The sequence below is a fragment of the Ranitomeya imitator genome, chromosome 5, assembly GCF_032444005.1.
Source record: "Ranitomeya imitator isolate aRanImi1 chromosome 5, aRanImi1.pri, whole genome shotgun sequence".
Classification (NCBI taxonomy): domain Eukaryota; kingdom Metazoa; phylum Chordata; class Amphibia; order Anura; family Dendrobatidae; genus Ranitomeya; species Ranitomeya imitator.
In genome coordinates this window covers 449,948,562-449,966,223 of record NC_091286.1, presented here as the reverse complement: position 1 = coordinate 449,966,223, position 17,662 = coordinate 449,948,562, and the positions used below count along the sequence as shown (strand labels likewise).

Genomic DNA, 17,662 nt, shown 5'->3' with positions numbered 1-17,662 from the left:
AGAAGATATGAATCTTTTTTTTTTTTTTTTAAATTTATCGTGTATAAAATAAAGGTTCATGTCCCCACCCCCTGTGCGCCCCCCCCCCCCCCTCCCCCGTTGTTCTGAAAATACTCACCCAGCTCCCTCGTTGGCTGTCGCCGCTTCCTCTCCTGGCCGCACCTTCTACTGTATGTGGTCACGTGGGGCTGCCGATTACAGTCATGAATATGCGGCTCCACCTCCCATAGGGGTGCAGCCGCATATTCATTACTATAAATGAGCGGCCCCACGTGACCGCTCATACAGTAGAAGGTGCGGCCAGGAGAGGAAGCAGCGACGGCCAACGAGGGAGCTGGGTGAGTATTTTCAGAACAGCGCTTTGGGGATGGGGGCGCGGTGTGCCGGGGGTTAATGTGCCGGGGGCGGTCTGTGACGGCTCCTGGCACATAGTGCCGGATGTCAGCTGCGATAGGCAGCTGACACCCGGCCGAGCCCCCCCCCCCCCCCCGTGAGCGCGGCTGATCGCGCTGGACATACTATTCCGTCCTTGGGTATTAAGGCCCACCCCACATGGACGGAATAGTACGTCCAATGACAGAAAGGGGTTAAAGTGATCTGACAACAGTAAAAGTTTACGAAATACTAGGATATGTTTTCTAGGTAAATGTTCAGGAACCAACTCAAGCAGTGAAATAAAGTCAGATCTCACCCATGTGTAAAAATGTTAGACAGCTTTTTACAGTTTATTCACAAGTGTGAGTAGTAATATGAGCAGATCAAATAAGTATAAATAGCAGAAATAAGCATTCATAATTTCCTTTCCATAACAAAGGCAAACAAACATTCTCATAGAAATCGCTGGATAAAGACCAAACTCCTGTTGGACTTCTTGGAAAGATCTTCAGTTTTTCAAAATGTCTGTACGATTTTACCATAACCACCTCTTCCTGCATCATAATCCTGGCGATACTCATCTCTAACCTGGTAGGAAAAAATAAAAAGATATATTGGGTTCACAAGAACACTGTATTTTAGAAACATAATGCATTTCAATTAGAGACATTTTTCACTTTCTAACAATTAATCTATTGGCTCCGAAACTCCGCTTCTCCACCAGGCCAAGATTACTATGTGATCACGAGGTCCTTATCGACAGAACATCACACCAGAAAGTGAGCAATGACGTTGACTACAGGAGATTAGAGAAACTAATGCAAATAGTATGGTAAAGGGTATTTTTTCTATGCCAACAACATAATTTAAAAAAACCAAAAAAAAAACCCACATAAAACTACTTTAAAGGAATAGTAATCTCACCTGACCACCCGATCTCCCACGTCCGTACTGTCTACCTTCTTTAAATCCTGCATCCCAGTCTGTTCTGATGATTCTGTCATCTAGACGAGTACCATTAATGAACCTCATGGCTTGCTCTGTGTCTGTCCTGGTGTAGTATCTGATCACAGAGTTAAGTTTAAAGTTTTCCGATCTCTTGAAATGATCATGACTAAACACTAGGTTTTGTGTTAAGAGCAATACAAATGGTTATTGTTCTGTCCTCACTAGCTGAGGCCGGCTCATACGTAGCTATACAGTCAGCTAAACCGCTATACCGGGGTCCAATAAGGAGACTGTGGTTGAGTCTGTGCTTTATTAAACGTAGTGGTATATTGATGCGGTGAAACTGTGAACAATGATATACATAGAATCAGTGCATCAATATACCACTACGTTTAATAAAGCACAGACTCAACCACAGTCTCCTTATTGGACCCCGGTATAGCGGTTTAGCTGACTGTATAGCTACGTATGAGCCTGCCTCAGCTAGTGAGGACAGAACAGTGAAACGGCAATGCAATCGCAAGGGGGATGAAGTGAAGCGTCTTTCCTTGAAGGCAAACTGAAGAAAGTGAAAGGAAAAATGGAGGGAAATGAGGCTGAGCTACCATAATGCATTGCAAAGGAGGAGGAGAATCAGACATGGATAATACAAAAACAAGAGTGAACTGCCAACATAACTCTGACCGCTAGAGGGAGCCAAAGCATCACAAACAAATAAAGGTATGACTATCCATACTGAGAAACCTGCAATTATGCAAACAGATAATCAGGGTAACAATATTAGATGGCGGAGGCAGAACAGTTATTGTTACTAAAGTCACATATTTTATGTACTAAAGTCACATATTTTATGGCCTAAAACAGACTAAGGACATGTTCACAAGCAGCATTTTTTTCTGCACCAAAACTCAGAGTGGTGATCGTTAAAAAAAAAAAAAATCCGCTGTGTACATTATGCGCATGTTTTCCCATGAACTTAGTTGAAAAACACTGCAATAAAATCTGAAAGAACTGATATGCTGCAGTTTTAAAAAGCTCAGCAGCTCAAAAATCCACACACACTGCATTTTGCTTTGTTGGTACTGTAACATACTGTACAGAATTTTTTCCTGATCAGCAGTACAGCACCTTTCAGTGTTTACATTTGTCCAACAAAGCTCATAACAGTCATTTACCTGGAAACCCCTTTATAATAAAAGCCAGTCACAGTTTTTTTCAGTAGTTCAACTTTAAAGAAGAACTCCTCCCATAAAATGTTTATCCTCAACCACTTTCACGACATGCCCTGCACATGTACAGGGCATGTCGTGTCCCTCCCTTTAATGTAGGCTCTGGCGCGGAGTCCACATTTTTCCCGGCACATGTCAGCTATTTTGAACAGCTGACATGTGCTCCTAACAGCCGTGGATGGAATCCTGATCCACCCGCGGCTGTTAACCTATTAAATGCAGCCGTCAATCTCATAGCGGCATTTAATGTGATTGCGCTGGAAGCGTGTCACTAATTCCGCCCATGTCACATGACCGTGGGTCACCGATGGGTTGGCACGACAACACAGGGGTTGTAGGAAACTCATGTGGTTGTCATTGCCAGATTGCTATGAGCACCGCCCAGCGCTCATAGCAAGTGAGCATTTCTGCTACACACGGGTGATCTGATCATCACCTGTGTGTAGCAGAGGCGATCAGACAACTGCAGCTTCTAATCTCCCATGGAGACTATTGAAGCACGCAAAAATTAAAAAATTTTTTGTTAAAATATTACAAAAATAAAGATATAAAAGTTCAAATCACCCCCATTCAAAAGGAGAAAACAACCTGCGCCGGAACGAGGAGCAGGTGAATATTGCGCAGTGCTGTGCTCCCCTCCCCGTTATACTTACCTGCTCCTGGCGCGGTCCCTGCAGTCCCTGCTTCTTCCTCTACTGAGCGGTCACCGTTACCGCTCATAACAGTAATGAATATGTGGCTCCACCCCTGTGGGAGGTGGAGCCGCATATTCATTACTGTAATGAGCGGTACCATGTGACCATTCAGTACAGGAAGAAGCTGGGGCGCCAGGGACCGTGCCAGGAGCAGGTGAGTATAATTAGACAGTCCCCGCTCCCCCTCCCGACCACTGGATATGACTAGAGTATAAGCCGAGAGGTGGACTTTCAGCCCCCAAAAATGGGCTGAAAAATCTCGACTTATACTCGAGTATATACGAGATATATATATCCCATAGGGGTGGAGCCGCATATTCATTACTGTAATGAGCGGTAACGGTGACCGCTCAGTAGAGGAAGAAGCAGCAGCGCCGGGGAAGAAGGGACTGCAGGGACCAAGCCAGGAGCAGGTGAGTATAACGGGGAGCGCAGCGCTGCGCAATATTCACCTGCTCCTCGTTCCGGCGCTGCTCTGTCTTCAGCGTCTTCTGCAGTGACGCTCAGGTCAGAGGGCGCGATGACGTGGTTAGTGCGCACCCTCTGCCTGAACGTCAGTGCAGAAGACGCTGAAGATGGAGCGGCGCCGGAACGAAGTAAGGTGAATATTGAAAATGCCGGGGGCCTGAGCGACGGAGAGGTGAGTATGTGATTTTTTTTTTAATCGCAGCAACAGCAAATGGGGCAAGTGTCTGTATGGAGCATCTTATGGACCCATAACTTTTGTGCAGCACTATATGGGGCAAGTGTCTGTATGGGGCCATAATCAACAATTGTGCAGCACTATATGGGGCAAATATCTTTATGGAGCATCTTATGGGGCCATAATTAACGTTTGTGCAGCATTATATGGGGCAAATGTCTGTATGGAGTATCTTATGGGGCCATCATAAACTTTATGGATTATATGGGGCTCCTGATTCAATATGGATATTCAAAAACACTTAACCTACTGATGTCGCAATTAATTTTACTTTTATTGGTATTTATTTTTACTTTTGACATTTAGCGGTAGCTGCTGCATTTCCCACCCTAGGCTAATATATATATATCTACTATATAATTGTCTAAGGGTCACTTCCGTCTGTCTGTCTGTCCCGGATATTCATTGGTCGCGGCCTCTGTCATGGAAATGCAAGTCGCTGATTGGTCTCGCCAGCTGCTTGTCATGGCTGCCGTGACCAATCAGCGACGGCCACAGTCCGATTAGTCCCTCCCTACTCCCCTGCAGTCAGTGCCCGATGCCCGCTCCATACTCCCCTCCAGTCACCGCTCACACAGGGTTAATGCCAGCGGTAACGGACCGCGTTATGCCGCGGGTAACTCACTCCGTTACCGCCGCTATTAACCCTGTGTGACCAAGTTTTTACTATTGATGCTGCCTGTGCAGCATCAATAGTAAAAAGATCTAATGTTAAAAAATAACAAAAACAAAGAACCTGCTTTTCTCACCTTCCGTAGTCCGACGATGCGCTTGCGCCTGCCACCAGCTTTCGGTTCCCAAAGATGCATTGCAAAATTACCCAGAAGACTTAGGGGTCTCGCTGCGTTATATACTACATGGCTGCTATATACTACGTTGCAGTGTTCTATACTGCGTGCTATATATTACGTGGCCAGTGTTACATACTACGTGGGCTGTTTTATATACTGCGTGGATGCTATATACTACGTGGGCAGTGTTATTTACTGCGTGGCCTATATTAACGCATCGGGTATTCTACAATATGTATGTATGTATATAGCAGCCACATGGTATATACCACAGGCCACGTAGTACTCCTATATACTACGTGGCCTGTGCTACATACTATGTGGCTGCTATATACATATCCGATGCGTTAGAATCGGGCCACCATTGTGTGTATATGTGTGTATATATATATATATATATATATATATATATATATACACACCCACACATACAGTACAGACCAAAAGTGTGGATACATTCTCGTTTAAAGATTCTTCTGTATTTTCATGACTATGAAAATTGTAAATTCACACTGAAGGCATCAAAATATGAATTAACACATGTGGAATTATATACTTAACAAAAACGTGTGAAACAACTGAAAATATGTCTTATATTCTAGGTTCTTCAAAGTAGCCACCTTTTTCTTTGATGACTGTTTTGCAAACTCTTGGCATTCTCTTGATGAGCTTCAAGAGGTAGTCACCAGAAATGGTTTTCACTTCACAGGTGTGCCCTGTCAGGTTTAAAAAGTGAGATTTCTTGCCTTATAAATGGGGTTGGGACCATCAGTTGTGTTGAGCAGAAGTCTGGTGGATACACAGCTGATAGTCCTACTGAATAGACTGTTAGAATTTGTATTATGACAAGAAAAAAGCAGCTAAGTAAAGAAAAACCAGTGGCCATCATTAAAGAAATGAAGGTCAGTCAGTCTGAAAAATTGGGAAAACTTTGAAAGTGTCCCCAAGTGCAGTTGCAAAAACCATCAAGCGCTGCAAAGAAACTGGCTCACATGAGGACCGCCCCAGGAAAGGAAAACCAAGTGTCACCTCTGCTTCTGAGGATACGTTTATCCGAGTCACCAGCCTCAGAAATCACAGGTTAACAGCAGCTCAGATTAGAGACCAGGTCAATGTCACACAGAGTTCTAGCAGCAGACACATCTCTACAACAACTGTTAAGAGGAGACTTTGTGCAGCAGGCCTTCATGGTAAAATAGCTGCTAGGAAACCACTGCTAAGGGCAGGCAACAAACAGAAGAGACTTGTTTGGGCTAAAGAACACAAGGAATGGACACAAGACCAGTGGAAATCGGTGCTTTGGTCTGAGGAGTCCAAATTTTAGATCTTTGGTTCCAACCACCATGTCTTTGTACGACGCAGAAAATTGAACGGATGGACTCTACATGCCTGGCTCCCACCGTGAAGCATGGAGGAGGTGTGATGGTGTGGGGGTGCTTTGCTGGTGACACTGTCGGGGATTTATTCAAAATTGAAGGCATACTGAACCAGCATGGCTACCACAGCATCTTGCAGCGGCATGCTATTCCATCCGGTTTGCATTTAGTTGCACCATCATTTATTTTTCAACAGGACAATGACCCCAAACACACCTCCAGGCTGTGTAAGGGCTATTTGACCAAGAAGGAGAGTGATGGGGTGCTACGCCTGATGACCTGGCCTCCACAGTCACCAGACCTGAACCCAATCAAGATGGTTTGGGGTGAGCGGGACCGCAGAGTGAAGGCAAAAGGGCCAACAAGTGCTAATCATCTCTGGGAACTCCTTCAAGATTGTTGGAAGACCATTCTTGGTGACTACCTCTTGAAGCTCATCAAGAGAATGCCAAGAGCGTGCAAAGCAGTCATCAAAGCAAAAGGTGGCTACTTTGAAGAACCTAGAATATATGACATTTTTTCAGTTGTTTCACACTTTTTTGTTCAGTATATAATTCCACATGTGTTAATTCATAGTTTTAGTGCCTTCAGAGTGAATGTACAATTTTCAGTGTCATGAAAATACAGAAAAATCTTTAAATGAGAAGGTGTGTCCAAACTTTTGGTCTGTGCTGTATATATATATATATATATATATATATATATATATATATATATATATATATATATATATATATATATATATATATATATATATATATATATATATATTTGGTATCACCACGTTCAGAATTGCCCGATCTATCAAGCTATAAAAAGAATTAATCCGATCGGTAAACGGCGTAGTGAGAAAAAAAATAAAAACGCCAGAATTAATTTTTTTTGGTCACCGCAACATTGCATTAAAATGCAATAACAGGGGATCAAAAAATCATATCTGCACCAAAATGGTATAATTAAAAAACATCAGCTGAGCGTGCAAAAAAATAGAATTATTCTTACCGTTAATTCGGTTTCTAGTAACCCACCACGACAGCACACCTGGAGGATGTTACCCCTTTCCTAATAGGGACAGGAAATGACAAGAGGTTAAATAACCCCTCCCTCATCCTCCCCTCAGTGTTATTATAAAGGACCACAGGAGAATGAATGCTTCAAATTATATTTATTCTTTTCAGAACGTATATTAAGCAAAGGGAGGGATTACTCCTGCTGTCGTGGTGGGTTACTAGAAACCGAATTAACGGTAAGAATAATTCTATTTTCTCTAGTAACCCCCCACGACAGCACACCTGGAGCAGTACCCAAGAGTAATTTTCAGGGAGGGACTACAGCACTAAGGACTTTTTCTCCGAAGGCCAAGTCTTCTTTTGACATCAGGTCAAGCCTGTAATGTTTGGAGAACGTATGGACCGAGGACCATGTAGCCGCTCTGCATATTTGCTCGATGGAAGCACTGGCTTTCTCGGCCCAGGAGACAGCTGTTGCTCTAGTAGAATGGGCTGTGAGCTTTCCTGGTGGTGGAAGGCCTTGAATTTGATAAGCCTCCAGGATTGCTCTTTTGATCCAATTTGCAATTGTGGATCTGGAAGTCTTCTTCCCCTTATTCTGGCCGAGAAGATGAATAAACAGATTTTGATCTTTTCTAATCTTTTCTGATGCATGAAGATAATAGAGTACCATTCTTCGAACATCCAAAGTATGGAAATGTTCCTCTTCCTCATTCTTTGGTTCTTGATAGAATGATGGAAGAATTATCTCCTGCGATTTGTGGAAATCGGAGACGACCTTTGGGAGAAAGGATGGGTCTAATCGTAGGATAAGCCTGTCCTGAAGAATCTTCATGTAGGGCTCGTTGATTGACAGGGCTTGTAGTTCACCCACTCTTCTGGCTGTTGTTATAGCTACCAGGAAGGTGGTTTTCCAAGCGAGTTTATCCATGGTTATGGAAGATAAGGGTTCAAATGGTGGCAGTGTAAGTCCTTTCAGGACTATATTCAGGTCCCAGGATGGAACTATATTTATGGGTCTTGGAGATATGCGAGATGCCGCCGTCATGAATCTTCTTACCCATCTATGGTTGGCTAAAGACTGGTCAAAATAAGAGCTCAAGGCTGCCACTTGTACCTTGAGGGTGCTGGGTCTGAGACCTTTCTCCAGCCCATCTTGTAGAAAATCCAGGATCTTGGCTAGGTTTGGTTTATCTGGGTTAGGTTGCTCAGGAGCACACCATGTGATGAACGTCTTCCAGATCTTTTGGTAAATAGAATTAGTAACCGTTTTGCGACTTTTTTGTAATGTTTCAATTACCCTCTTTGATAGTCCTCTAGTTCTCAGAATTGAGAATTCAGAAACCAGGCATTTAGGTGTAGCCTCTCGGGATCTGGATGCAGTATTGGCCCCTGGTAGAGAAGGTCTTTGACCGGTGGAAGTGCTATTGGCCCATCTATCTTTAGACTGATGAGGGCCCCAAACCAACCTCTTTTGGGCCAAAGTGGAGCCACTAGGATCACCTTGAGTTTTTCTGCAGGACTTTTGGTAGGACCGGCAATGGCGGGAAAGCGTATGCTAGCGAGAATGTCCATGGCTGGACCAATGCGTCCACAGCTAACCCCGGATTCATTGGATCTAGCGAGAAGAACTGGTCTACCTTTGCGTTCTGACTGTTCGCGAACAAGTCCACTTCTGGCTGTCCCCATCTTTTGACTAGTATCTGAAAGACTTCTGGGTTTAGGCTCCATTCTCCTGGATGGACCTCTGTTCTGCTCAGGAAGTCGGCTTGTACGTTTATCTCCCCTTTTATGTGTAGGGCGGATATGGAGAGAACATGTTCTTCGGCCCACGAAAATATTCTTGCGGATATTTTTTTTAGATCTTCGTGTCTTGTACTTCCCTGGTGGCGAAGGTGGGCAACTGTTGTCATGTTGTCTGAGTATATTATTAAGTGGGAATTTTGTACAAGAGTTACCGCCGCTTTGAGAACTTCTACTGCTTTTAGCTCTTTGAAATTCGAGGATTGTTGTGCCATTTCGGCTGACCAGAATCCCTGGAATATGTGCTGGTCTACCGTAGCTCCCCAACCTTTTCCACTGGCATCTACTGTTATGGTCACTGCTGGGACCTGCAACCAGGGAACTCCTCTCATTAAGTTCTCTTTTTGTAGCCACCATGTTAATGAGGACTTTACATGCGGTGGTATCCGGATCTTTTTGTCTAGAGAACCTGGGGATCCGTCCCAGCTTGACAGAATATGTGTCTGAAGTATCCTGGTGTGGGCTTGAGCCCATGCCACCATCTGGATGCAAGATGTCATGGTACCTAGAACCGACATGGCCCATCTTAGAGATACTCTCTTCTTGTCCCGCAATGTTCTTATCCTTGATGTAAGCAGGGACCGTTTTTGTTCGGGCAAGAAAGATGTTTGTCTGTGGGAGTCTAATAAGACCCCTAAAAAGATCTTCGTTGTGGACGGAACCATATCCGATTTTTTGGGGTTTATCACCCAACCCAGGGATGACAGGATCTGGACTGTTGTTTGAAGATGTTCCTGTAGAATTGGAACCGTGGGAGCCACTACCAAGAGGTCGTCGAGGTATGGGATTATGCATATCCGCCGACTTCTGATGTACGCCATCACCTCGGACATGACCTTTGTAAAGATCCTTGGAGCTGATGATAGTCCGAATGGGAGGACATTGAACTGGAAGTGGTCTATAACTTCTCCTCTGGTGACTGCAAACCTTAGAAATTTCCGATAGGTTGGATGGACTGGGACGTGATAATATGCGTCCTGTAAGTCGATGGTTGCCATGACAAAGTCTTGCCCAATTAAGGGTACTGTCGATCTGACGGACTCCATTCTGAATCTTCTGTAGGTTACATATTGATTCAGCGGTTTCAGATTATCATCCGATGGGTTCCGTTTGGTTTCCTTATCAGAAATAGGCTGGAATAATGGCCCTTGTTTCTTTCGTCTTTTGGGACTGTGGAGATCACATTGTTGATTAAGAGATCTTCTATCCCAGTTATCAGGGTGGACTGTAGCTTCGGTGTTGATAACGTTGTAGTTTTCATTCTTTTTTGGGGTTATGATGTAAACTCTATTTTCATCCCCTCTTTGACCAATCTTAAGGTCCACTGATCCACCCCGATCTCTTGCCAGACTGGGAGGAAGTTCGAAATCCGACCCCCCACTATGACGGCGTCATTGCTTTCTCTGGTTTTGGGGTTGTGAAAGAAAAAGATTCCTGTCTTTCCCTCCTTTCGGATAGCTCCAGCGACCTGTCTTACCCTTTCCTCTGTATTGAGGAGTATGCTCCTGCTGAGCGCGGAAGGGTCTTTTCCTAGGGTTTCTAGGTTCTGGTAAGGTCTTTTTCTTGTCTGAAGCCTTCTCCAAAAGATCATCCAAGGCTGGTCCAAACATATACTTTCCTTTAAAAGGAATAGAACACAGCCTCATCTTGGAAGTCATATCCCCAGACCAGGATCTTAGCCAGAGTGCACGCCTTACCGAGTTTGACAGTGCGGATGATCTCGCCGTCACTCTCACGGATTCTGCGGAAGCATCTGCTAAAAAGCCTATTGCTTTCTGGAAGATAGGCAAGGAGGCCAGAATATCTTCTCTCGGAGTACCTGAGGACAAGTGCTCCTCTAGCTGCCCCAGCCAGCGATGCATCGATCTAGCCACGTAAGTGGATACTGAATTGATGTTCAGTAAAGACGCTGACGTTTCCCACGACTTCCTTAGTTGTCTGTCCATCTTACGTTCCAGAGGGTCTCTCAGTTGGGAGGCATCCTCGAATGGTAGCGTGGTCTTTTTGGCTACTCTGGCAATCTGGACGTCCACTTTTGGGACTTCTGACCAGCATGACGCTGTCTCGGCATCCACAGGAAATCTGTCTTTAATTTCCGCTGGAGTAGTCAGCTTCTTTTCTGGGGATTCCCACTCGTCCAGAACTAAATCTCGGATGTTTTGGTGAATAGGAAACACCTGACGCTTCCTAGAACGAAGTCCTCCAAACATCTCTTCTTGCACTGACTGGGCCGTCTTCTCTTCCTCAACCTCCATAGCTTTCCTTACAGCCGTAAGGAGTTCTTCTATATCAGATGAAGAGAAGTAGTATCTCTCTTGCTGGACAGTTTCAGAGTCCAGGGATAATTCACCCTCCTCTGGGGGTTCGTCCGACGTCTCTCCCTGAGAGTCCTCCTGCTCTTCCTCCTGTGGATTAAGTTTTCTTTTCTAAAGGTACTGTCACACTAGACGATATCGCTAGCGATCCGTGACGTTGCAGCGTCCTCGCTAGCGATATCGTCCAGTGTGACAGGCAGCAGCGATCAGGCCCCTGCTGGGAGATCGCTGGTCGGGGAAGAAAGTCCAGAACTTTATTTCGTCGCTGGACTCCCCGTAGACATCGCTGAATCGGCGTGTGTGACACCGATTCAGCGATGTCTTCACTGGTAACCAGGGTAAACATCGGGTAACTAAGCGCAGGGCCGCGCTTAGTAACCCGCTGTTTACCCTGGTTACCAGCGTAAAAAAACAAACAGTACATACTTACATTCAGCTGTCTGTCCCTTGCCGTCTGGTTCCTGCACTGACTGCTGGCCGTAAAGTGAAAGCAGAGCACAGCCTCAGCGGTGAGTCACCGCTGTGTGACTCACCGCTGTGCTGTGCTTTCACTTTCACTTTACGGCCAGCAGTCAGTGCAGGAACCAGACGGCAAGGGACAGACAGCTGAATGTAAGTATGTACTGTTTGTTTTTTTACGCTGGTAACCAGGGTAAACATCGGGTTACTAAGCGCGGCCCTGCGCTTAGTTACCCGATGTTTACCCTGGTTACCGGGGACCTCGGGATCGTTGGTCGCTGGAGAGCTGTCTGTGTGACAGCTCTCCAGCGACCAAACAGCGACGCTGCAGCGATCCGGATCGTTGTCGGTATCGCTGCAGCGTCGCTAAGTGTGACGGTACCTTTAGCCTCAGGAGGGGCACTAGGAGATGGTGTAGGCTGGGAAAGAGTGGCCAGAGATGGTTTAATCTCCTGCTGGATTAAGGTTTTAATCTCCTCTATCAGGGATGGCTGTTCCTCGCTGATAATTTTGTCTGTGCATTCTTTGCACAATGATTTCTTGTATGAAGAGGACAGCTTCTTCATACAAACTGCGCATTTGCGGGTCGTTTTTGTTTTGCTTCCTGATGTGGGTTCCTTGTCCCCCTAATAAGGAAGGGGAGAAGGAATCATAAGACTACAACCCACATCAGGGAATGGACACCCGGGGCCAGACTACTCACTGGGGCCGGGATGGTGCTGTGTTCTGCAGGTGCAGAGCGTGAGGAAGCAGACATCTCCATAGTCTTCACCACACAGTGGTCCTACCTGCGATGTCTTCCTGTCCAGGGCCTGAATATATAGGCGACCGGACGCAGCACCTGTCCTCCTGGATGAGGACCTCCTCCTCCGGTGTCCGGAAGTACGTGGGGGGAGAACGCCGACGTCTTCCATGCTAACTGCCTAGCGTTCCTGGCTGGAACGCACGAGGAACTTCCTGATTCAGAGAAGCCGGCCGGCGTCTGACGTCATATCCGGCCGCCGGCTTCAGACCGGAAGTACCCACACACGCGCGCGCGGTGCGCAGGAGGAGAAGGGCTGGAGAGCTCCGAGAGGCCTCCAGCCGAAGAACGCCCCAGTCCTTACCCGCAGGCGCGGAATGGCGGCGGTGAAGAGTCCCGAGTCGGAGGAGACGGGAGCAGCGACAGGGAATGGACGTAAGTCTGATCCCCGCTGCCCGGCCAAACTCATATTCCCCCCCGGTGACCGCTGCCGGCACAGTGCACCTGGGATGACCTCTTCATCCCTAGTAGGGACAGGAAAGAACACTGAGGGGAGGATGAGGGAGGGGTTATTTAACCTCTTGTCATTTCCTGTCCCTATTAGGAAAGGGGTAACATCCTCCAGGTGTGCTGTCGTGGGGGGTTACAAGAGAAAAAAAAAAAAAGCCCTCACCCCCTAAGATCACAAAAAAAGGGAGACACTAATGGAGTTGCACTTAAAAAAAAAAATAAATAAAATAATACCATTTTCAAGTACACAACAGGGTAAAACCAATGGTGGTGTTCAAAAGTACAACTCGTCCTGCAAAAAACAAGCCCTCACGTGGCCATATTGACCAAAGGAAAAAAAAAAGTTATGGCTCTGGGAAGAAGGGGAGCGAAAAACAAATGCAAAATGAAAAAGGGCTGCGGTGTGAAATGGTTAAAGGGAACCCGTCACCCCGAAAATCGCGGGTGAGGTAATCCCACCGGCATCAGGGGCTTATCTGCAGCATTCTGTAATGCTGTAGATAAGCCCCCGATGTTACCTGAAAAAGGAGAAAAAGACGTTAGATTATACTCACCCAGGGGCGGTCCCGCTGCTGGTCAGGTCGGATGGGCGTCTCCGGTCCGCTCCGGCGCCTCCTATCTTCATTCCATGACGTCCTCTTCTGATCTTCAGCCACGGCTCCGGCGCAGGCGTACTTTGCTCTTCCCTCTTGAGGGCAGAGGATAGTACTGCAGTGCGCAGGCGCCGGAAAGGTCAGAGGCCCGGCGCCTGCGCACTGCAGTACTTTGTCTGCCCTCAAGAGGGCAGAGCAAAGTACGCCTGCGCCGGAGCCGTGGCTGAAGATCAGAAGAGGACGTCATGGAAAGAAGATAGGAGGCGCCGGAGCGGACCGGAGACGCCCATCTGACCTGACCAGCAGCGGGACCGCCCCTGGGTGAGTATAATATAACGTCTTTTTCTCCTTTTTCAGGTAACATCGGGGGCTTATCTACAGCATTACAGAATGCTGCAGATAAGCCCCTGATGCCGGTGGGATTACCTCACCCGCGATTTTCGGGGTGACAGGTTCCCTTTAATATATTGCAGTCATATTATATAGCACTGTGTACTTAAATTTGCTCACTTTGCCTACCAAGTTAATTCTGCAGTTTTCCATTAGATCTATGACATCAAGTGATTAAGAACTGACTAGCTCAAGCCTTCTAAGGCCTATGTTGAAACAGGAGGTCAATTTTGTCTGCAGGACTCATGAGTAACTGCAAAAGTCCTGTGCAGTGGGGAGCAGCTGGGTAAGGAGTAGGGACGACCAAATAGCTTCAGATAAGTCTTTATCCAAATAGCTGCATCGGGAACCTGGCTATCTGGAGCGTTAACGATAATCAGTTGTTCGGTGCTGCACCTGTATGTGTCGCGGCTGTGTGTTATGACTGTTATAAAGCCACGACACGTGCAGATGATTATCGGGAGCGCTCCAAGAATCCGGGTTCCTGATGCAGCTATTCGGTAAGCGCTATAGCTATTCGGACAAGGAGTTATCCAAAGCCATTTGCTCCCCCCTAGACAGGAGTTGAATAGGGGAATGATAAATGCAGGGGCAAGAGACTTCCTGTTCCTCCATAAAGAAGAATTAGCTGGGTAGAAAGGCAAAATGAGCATTTGTAAGTACCCAGCGCTGTATAATATGATGGGAGGAAGAGTGATTCTTTGAGAACTTACATAAATGTCAACCTTCAAATTCAAAGAATACTCTACAAAGCAGAACCCACACGCCGTCTTCTTAACCTTATCGAGGCCCATGACTATTTTCTTCACATCTCCGCTTTTACTGAATAATTCGTAGATTTGCTCCTCTGTAGTGTAGAATGACAGATTTCCAACATATAAAGTGCAGCTCTGCTTCAGGAGCCTCTCCTGATCATCTCTGTTACCCTGGGAGGGGGGGGGGGGGGAGGGAGGGGGAGAGGGGGACACAAAACCATGGAGATAAAACAAAGTTCTCACTTCTCAGTAACTGGATGTGAAGATTTCAGTGACAAGATCTCGCTCAAATAAAGGCCCCTTCACATTTAGCGACGCTGCAGCGATACCGACAACGATCCGGATCGCTGCAGCGTCGCTGTTTGGTCGCTGGAGAGCTGTCACACAGACCGCTCTCCAGCGACCAACGATGCCGGTAACCAGGGTAAACATCGGGTAACTAAGCGCAGGGCCGCGCTTAGTAACCCGATGTTTACCCTGGTTACCATGCTAAAAGTAAAAAAAAACAAACAGTACATACTTACCTACAGCCGTCTGTCCTCCAGCGCTGCGCTCTGCTTCTCTGCTCTCCTCCTGTACTGTCTGGGAGCCGGAAAGCAGAGCGGTGACGTCACCGCTCTGCTTTCCGGCTCACAGCCAGTACAGGAGGAGAGCAGAGCACAGCGCTGGAGGACAGACAGCGGTAGGTAAGTATGTACTGTTTGTTTTTTTTTACTTTTAGCATGGTAACCAGGGTAAACATCGGGTTACTAAGCGCGGCCCTGCGCTTAGTTACCCGATGTTTACCCTGGTTACCAGTGAAGACATCGCTGGATCGGTGTCACACACGCCGATCCAGCGATGTCCACGGGAGATCCAGCGACGAAATAAAGTTCTGGACTTTATTCAGCGACCAACGATCTCCCAGCAGGGGCCTGATCGTTGGTCGCTGTCACACATAACGATTTCATTAACGATATCGTTGCTACGTCACAAATAGCAACGATATCGTTAACAATATCGTTATGTGTGAAGGTACCTTAAGGCCGGGTGCACATATGCAAGTAATCAGCAGCATGTTGGACGCAGCGCATGTACGCTGCATAAAAGAGCTGTCGGCTTTTGAACGTAGGTGATTCCGCATGTGTTCATTGAACCGTGCAGAATCATCGAGTCCAATACATTGTACGGGTGACATTTATCTTGTGGAGACCGAGCGTCTATGCAAGATAGGTTGACATGCTGTGGTCTGGAGAGACGTGCCCCATGACAGTCTCCACAGGTGATCAGCAGGCGTCTCAGCACGCACAGTGATGGGATTTCTTGAAAACCCATCCACTATACTGTAACATCTGGCCGCTGCGGATTGGATGCTGCGGATGTACGTAATGTCCACCCTGTAGCGTTTACTGACCGTGGGACCTCCTCACCAGCTCCCACCTATTCCACTGTGTGCAGAGCAGCCTCCCACTGCCCAGGGGGCGCACACCTGCCTGCCTGCCGGCTCTCTGGGTGCGCACACCTGCCTGCCGGCTCTCTGGGGGCGCGCACCTACCTGCCAGCCAGCTCTCTGGGGGCGCACACCCGCCTGCCAGCTCTCTGGGGGCACGCACCTACCTGCCAGCCAGCTCTCTGTGGGGCACACCCGCATGCCAGCTCTCTGGGGGCGCACACCCGCCTGCCAGCTCTCTGGGGGCGCACACCCGCCTGCCAGCTCTCTGGTGGAGCACACCCGCCTGCCAGCTCTCTGGTGGAGCACACCCGCCTGCCTGCTATCTCTCTGGGGGCGCACACCCGCCTGCCTGCTATCTCTCTGGGGGCGCACACCCGCCTGCCTGCTATCTCTCTGGTGGAGCACACCCGCCTGCCTGCTATCTCTCTGGTGGAGCACACCCGCCTGCCTGCCGGCTCTCTGGGGGCGCACACCCGCCTGCCGGCTCTCTGGGGGCGCACACCCGCCTGCCTGCTATCTCTCTGGGGGCGCACACCCGCCTGCCTGCTATCTCTCTGGGGGCGCACACCCGCCTGCCAGCTCTCTGGGGGCGCACTACACTAGTACACAAGGGCCAGCACAGGCCTCCAGGCTCACTGTACTCGGGCTACCACACACCCGTCCCCTCACACAGCCTGAGCCGAGGCTCCACTGCAGACCCCAGGAGACAATCACCCTGAAGTGCTGGTCCCGGTACTGGCTCAGCTCCACGTACGAGTCGCTCTTCAGGGCGCTGAACATTGCTGCTCCCAGCGCCTCCTCCGCCAACAGCCCCGCAATCCGGCAGCCGCTAAGCGACACTGGTGGTTTAGCGACACTCATGAACCAATCAGAAAAGACGCCGTAAAGAAGCATTTCCGGGTTTTCGGCCGAAGAACCGCCGCCATATTTGATGAGGGCGCACAGCTGATCGCGTGCTGACAAGGACATAGGTGAGTACGGACCGTGCTGTCACGGCGGCTGCGCACTGTGTGAGGAAGTAACCGGCTCTGTCTCTGTGCCTCAGGATTCAGTGCGGGCGGCGCCGTCCCGGCAGAGATGGTGCTCAGGAGGCTTCTGTTCTCCTTACTCAACAACCCCCAGCTGATAGAGAAACTCTCCGAGTCCCGGCCGATCCGCAGAGCCGCGCAGATCACCGCGTTCGCTGTCACAAAGGCGCAGCTGACCGGGAAGGACGCAGCACAGCGCATGCTCCGCTCCCACACGGTGCAGCAGCTGAAGCAGGAAGCGTCCGCGTCTCCCCGGGACCTGGGGGAATTGGGGCGCAAGATGTCGAGGATCCGGGACACGTTTGTGAGAGAGCTGAAGACTGGCATGGCGGAAGCTAAGGGGCGAATGAAGAAGCCAAGCGGCAAGTGAAGCTGTGCGGAGACTGGTGGCCTGTGCCGGCCGTGCCCCCCCACTAATGGTACCGGCCGTGCCCCCCCCCCCCCCACTAATGGTACCGGCCGTGCCCCCCCGCTAATGGTACCGGCCGTGCCCCCCCGCTAATGGTAC

The 17,662-nt window shown here is 48.3% G+C and overlaps 2 protein-coding genes across 2 annotated transcripts; one reads left to right on the top strand and one right to left on the bottom strand.

Annotated features, from left to right (window-relative positions):
* Positions 1-698: 698 nt before the first annotated feature.
* On the bottom strand, positions 699-17,110 carry LOC138638154 (nuclear cap-binding protein subunit 2-like). Its single transcript, XM_069727225.1, has 4 exons — positions 16,841-17,110; positions 14,684-14,865; positions 1,300-1,438; positions 699-963 (listed from the first exon to the last, which is right to left on the bottom strand). Exons 1-4 carry the CDS (start codon positions 17,093-17,095, stop codon positions 892-894), a joined length of 648 nt encoding a protein of 215 aa, XP_069583326.1. The 5' UTR covers positions 17,096-17,110; the 3' UTR covers positions 699-891.
* Positions 17,032-17,660, top strand: LOC138638155 (protein NCBP2AS2-like). The gene is made up of 2 exons (XM_069727226.1): positions 17,032-17,097; positions 17,172-17,660. The coding sequence occupies exon 2, from the start codon at positions 17,204-17,206 to the stop codon at positions 17,522-17,524; it is 321 nt and encodes a 106-aa protein (XP_069583327.1). The 5' UTR covers positions 17,032-17,097; positions 17,172-17,203; the 3' UTR covers positions 17,525-17,660.
* The last annotated feature ends 2 nt before the right edge of the window (positions 17,661-17,662 follow it).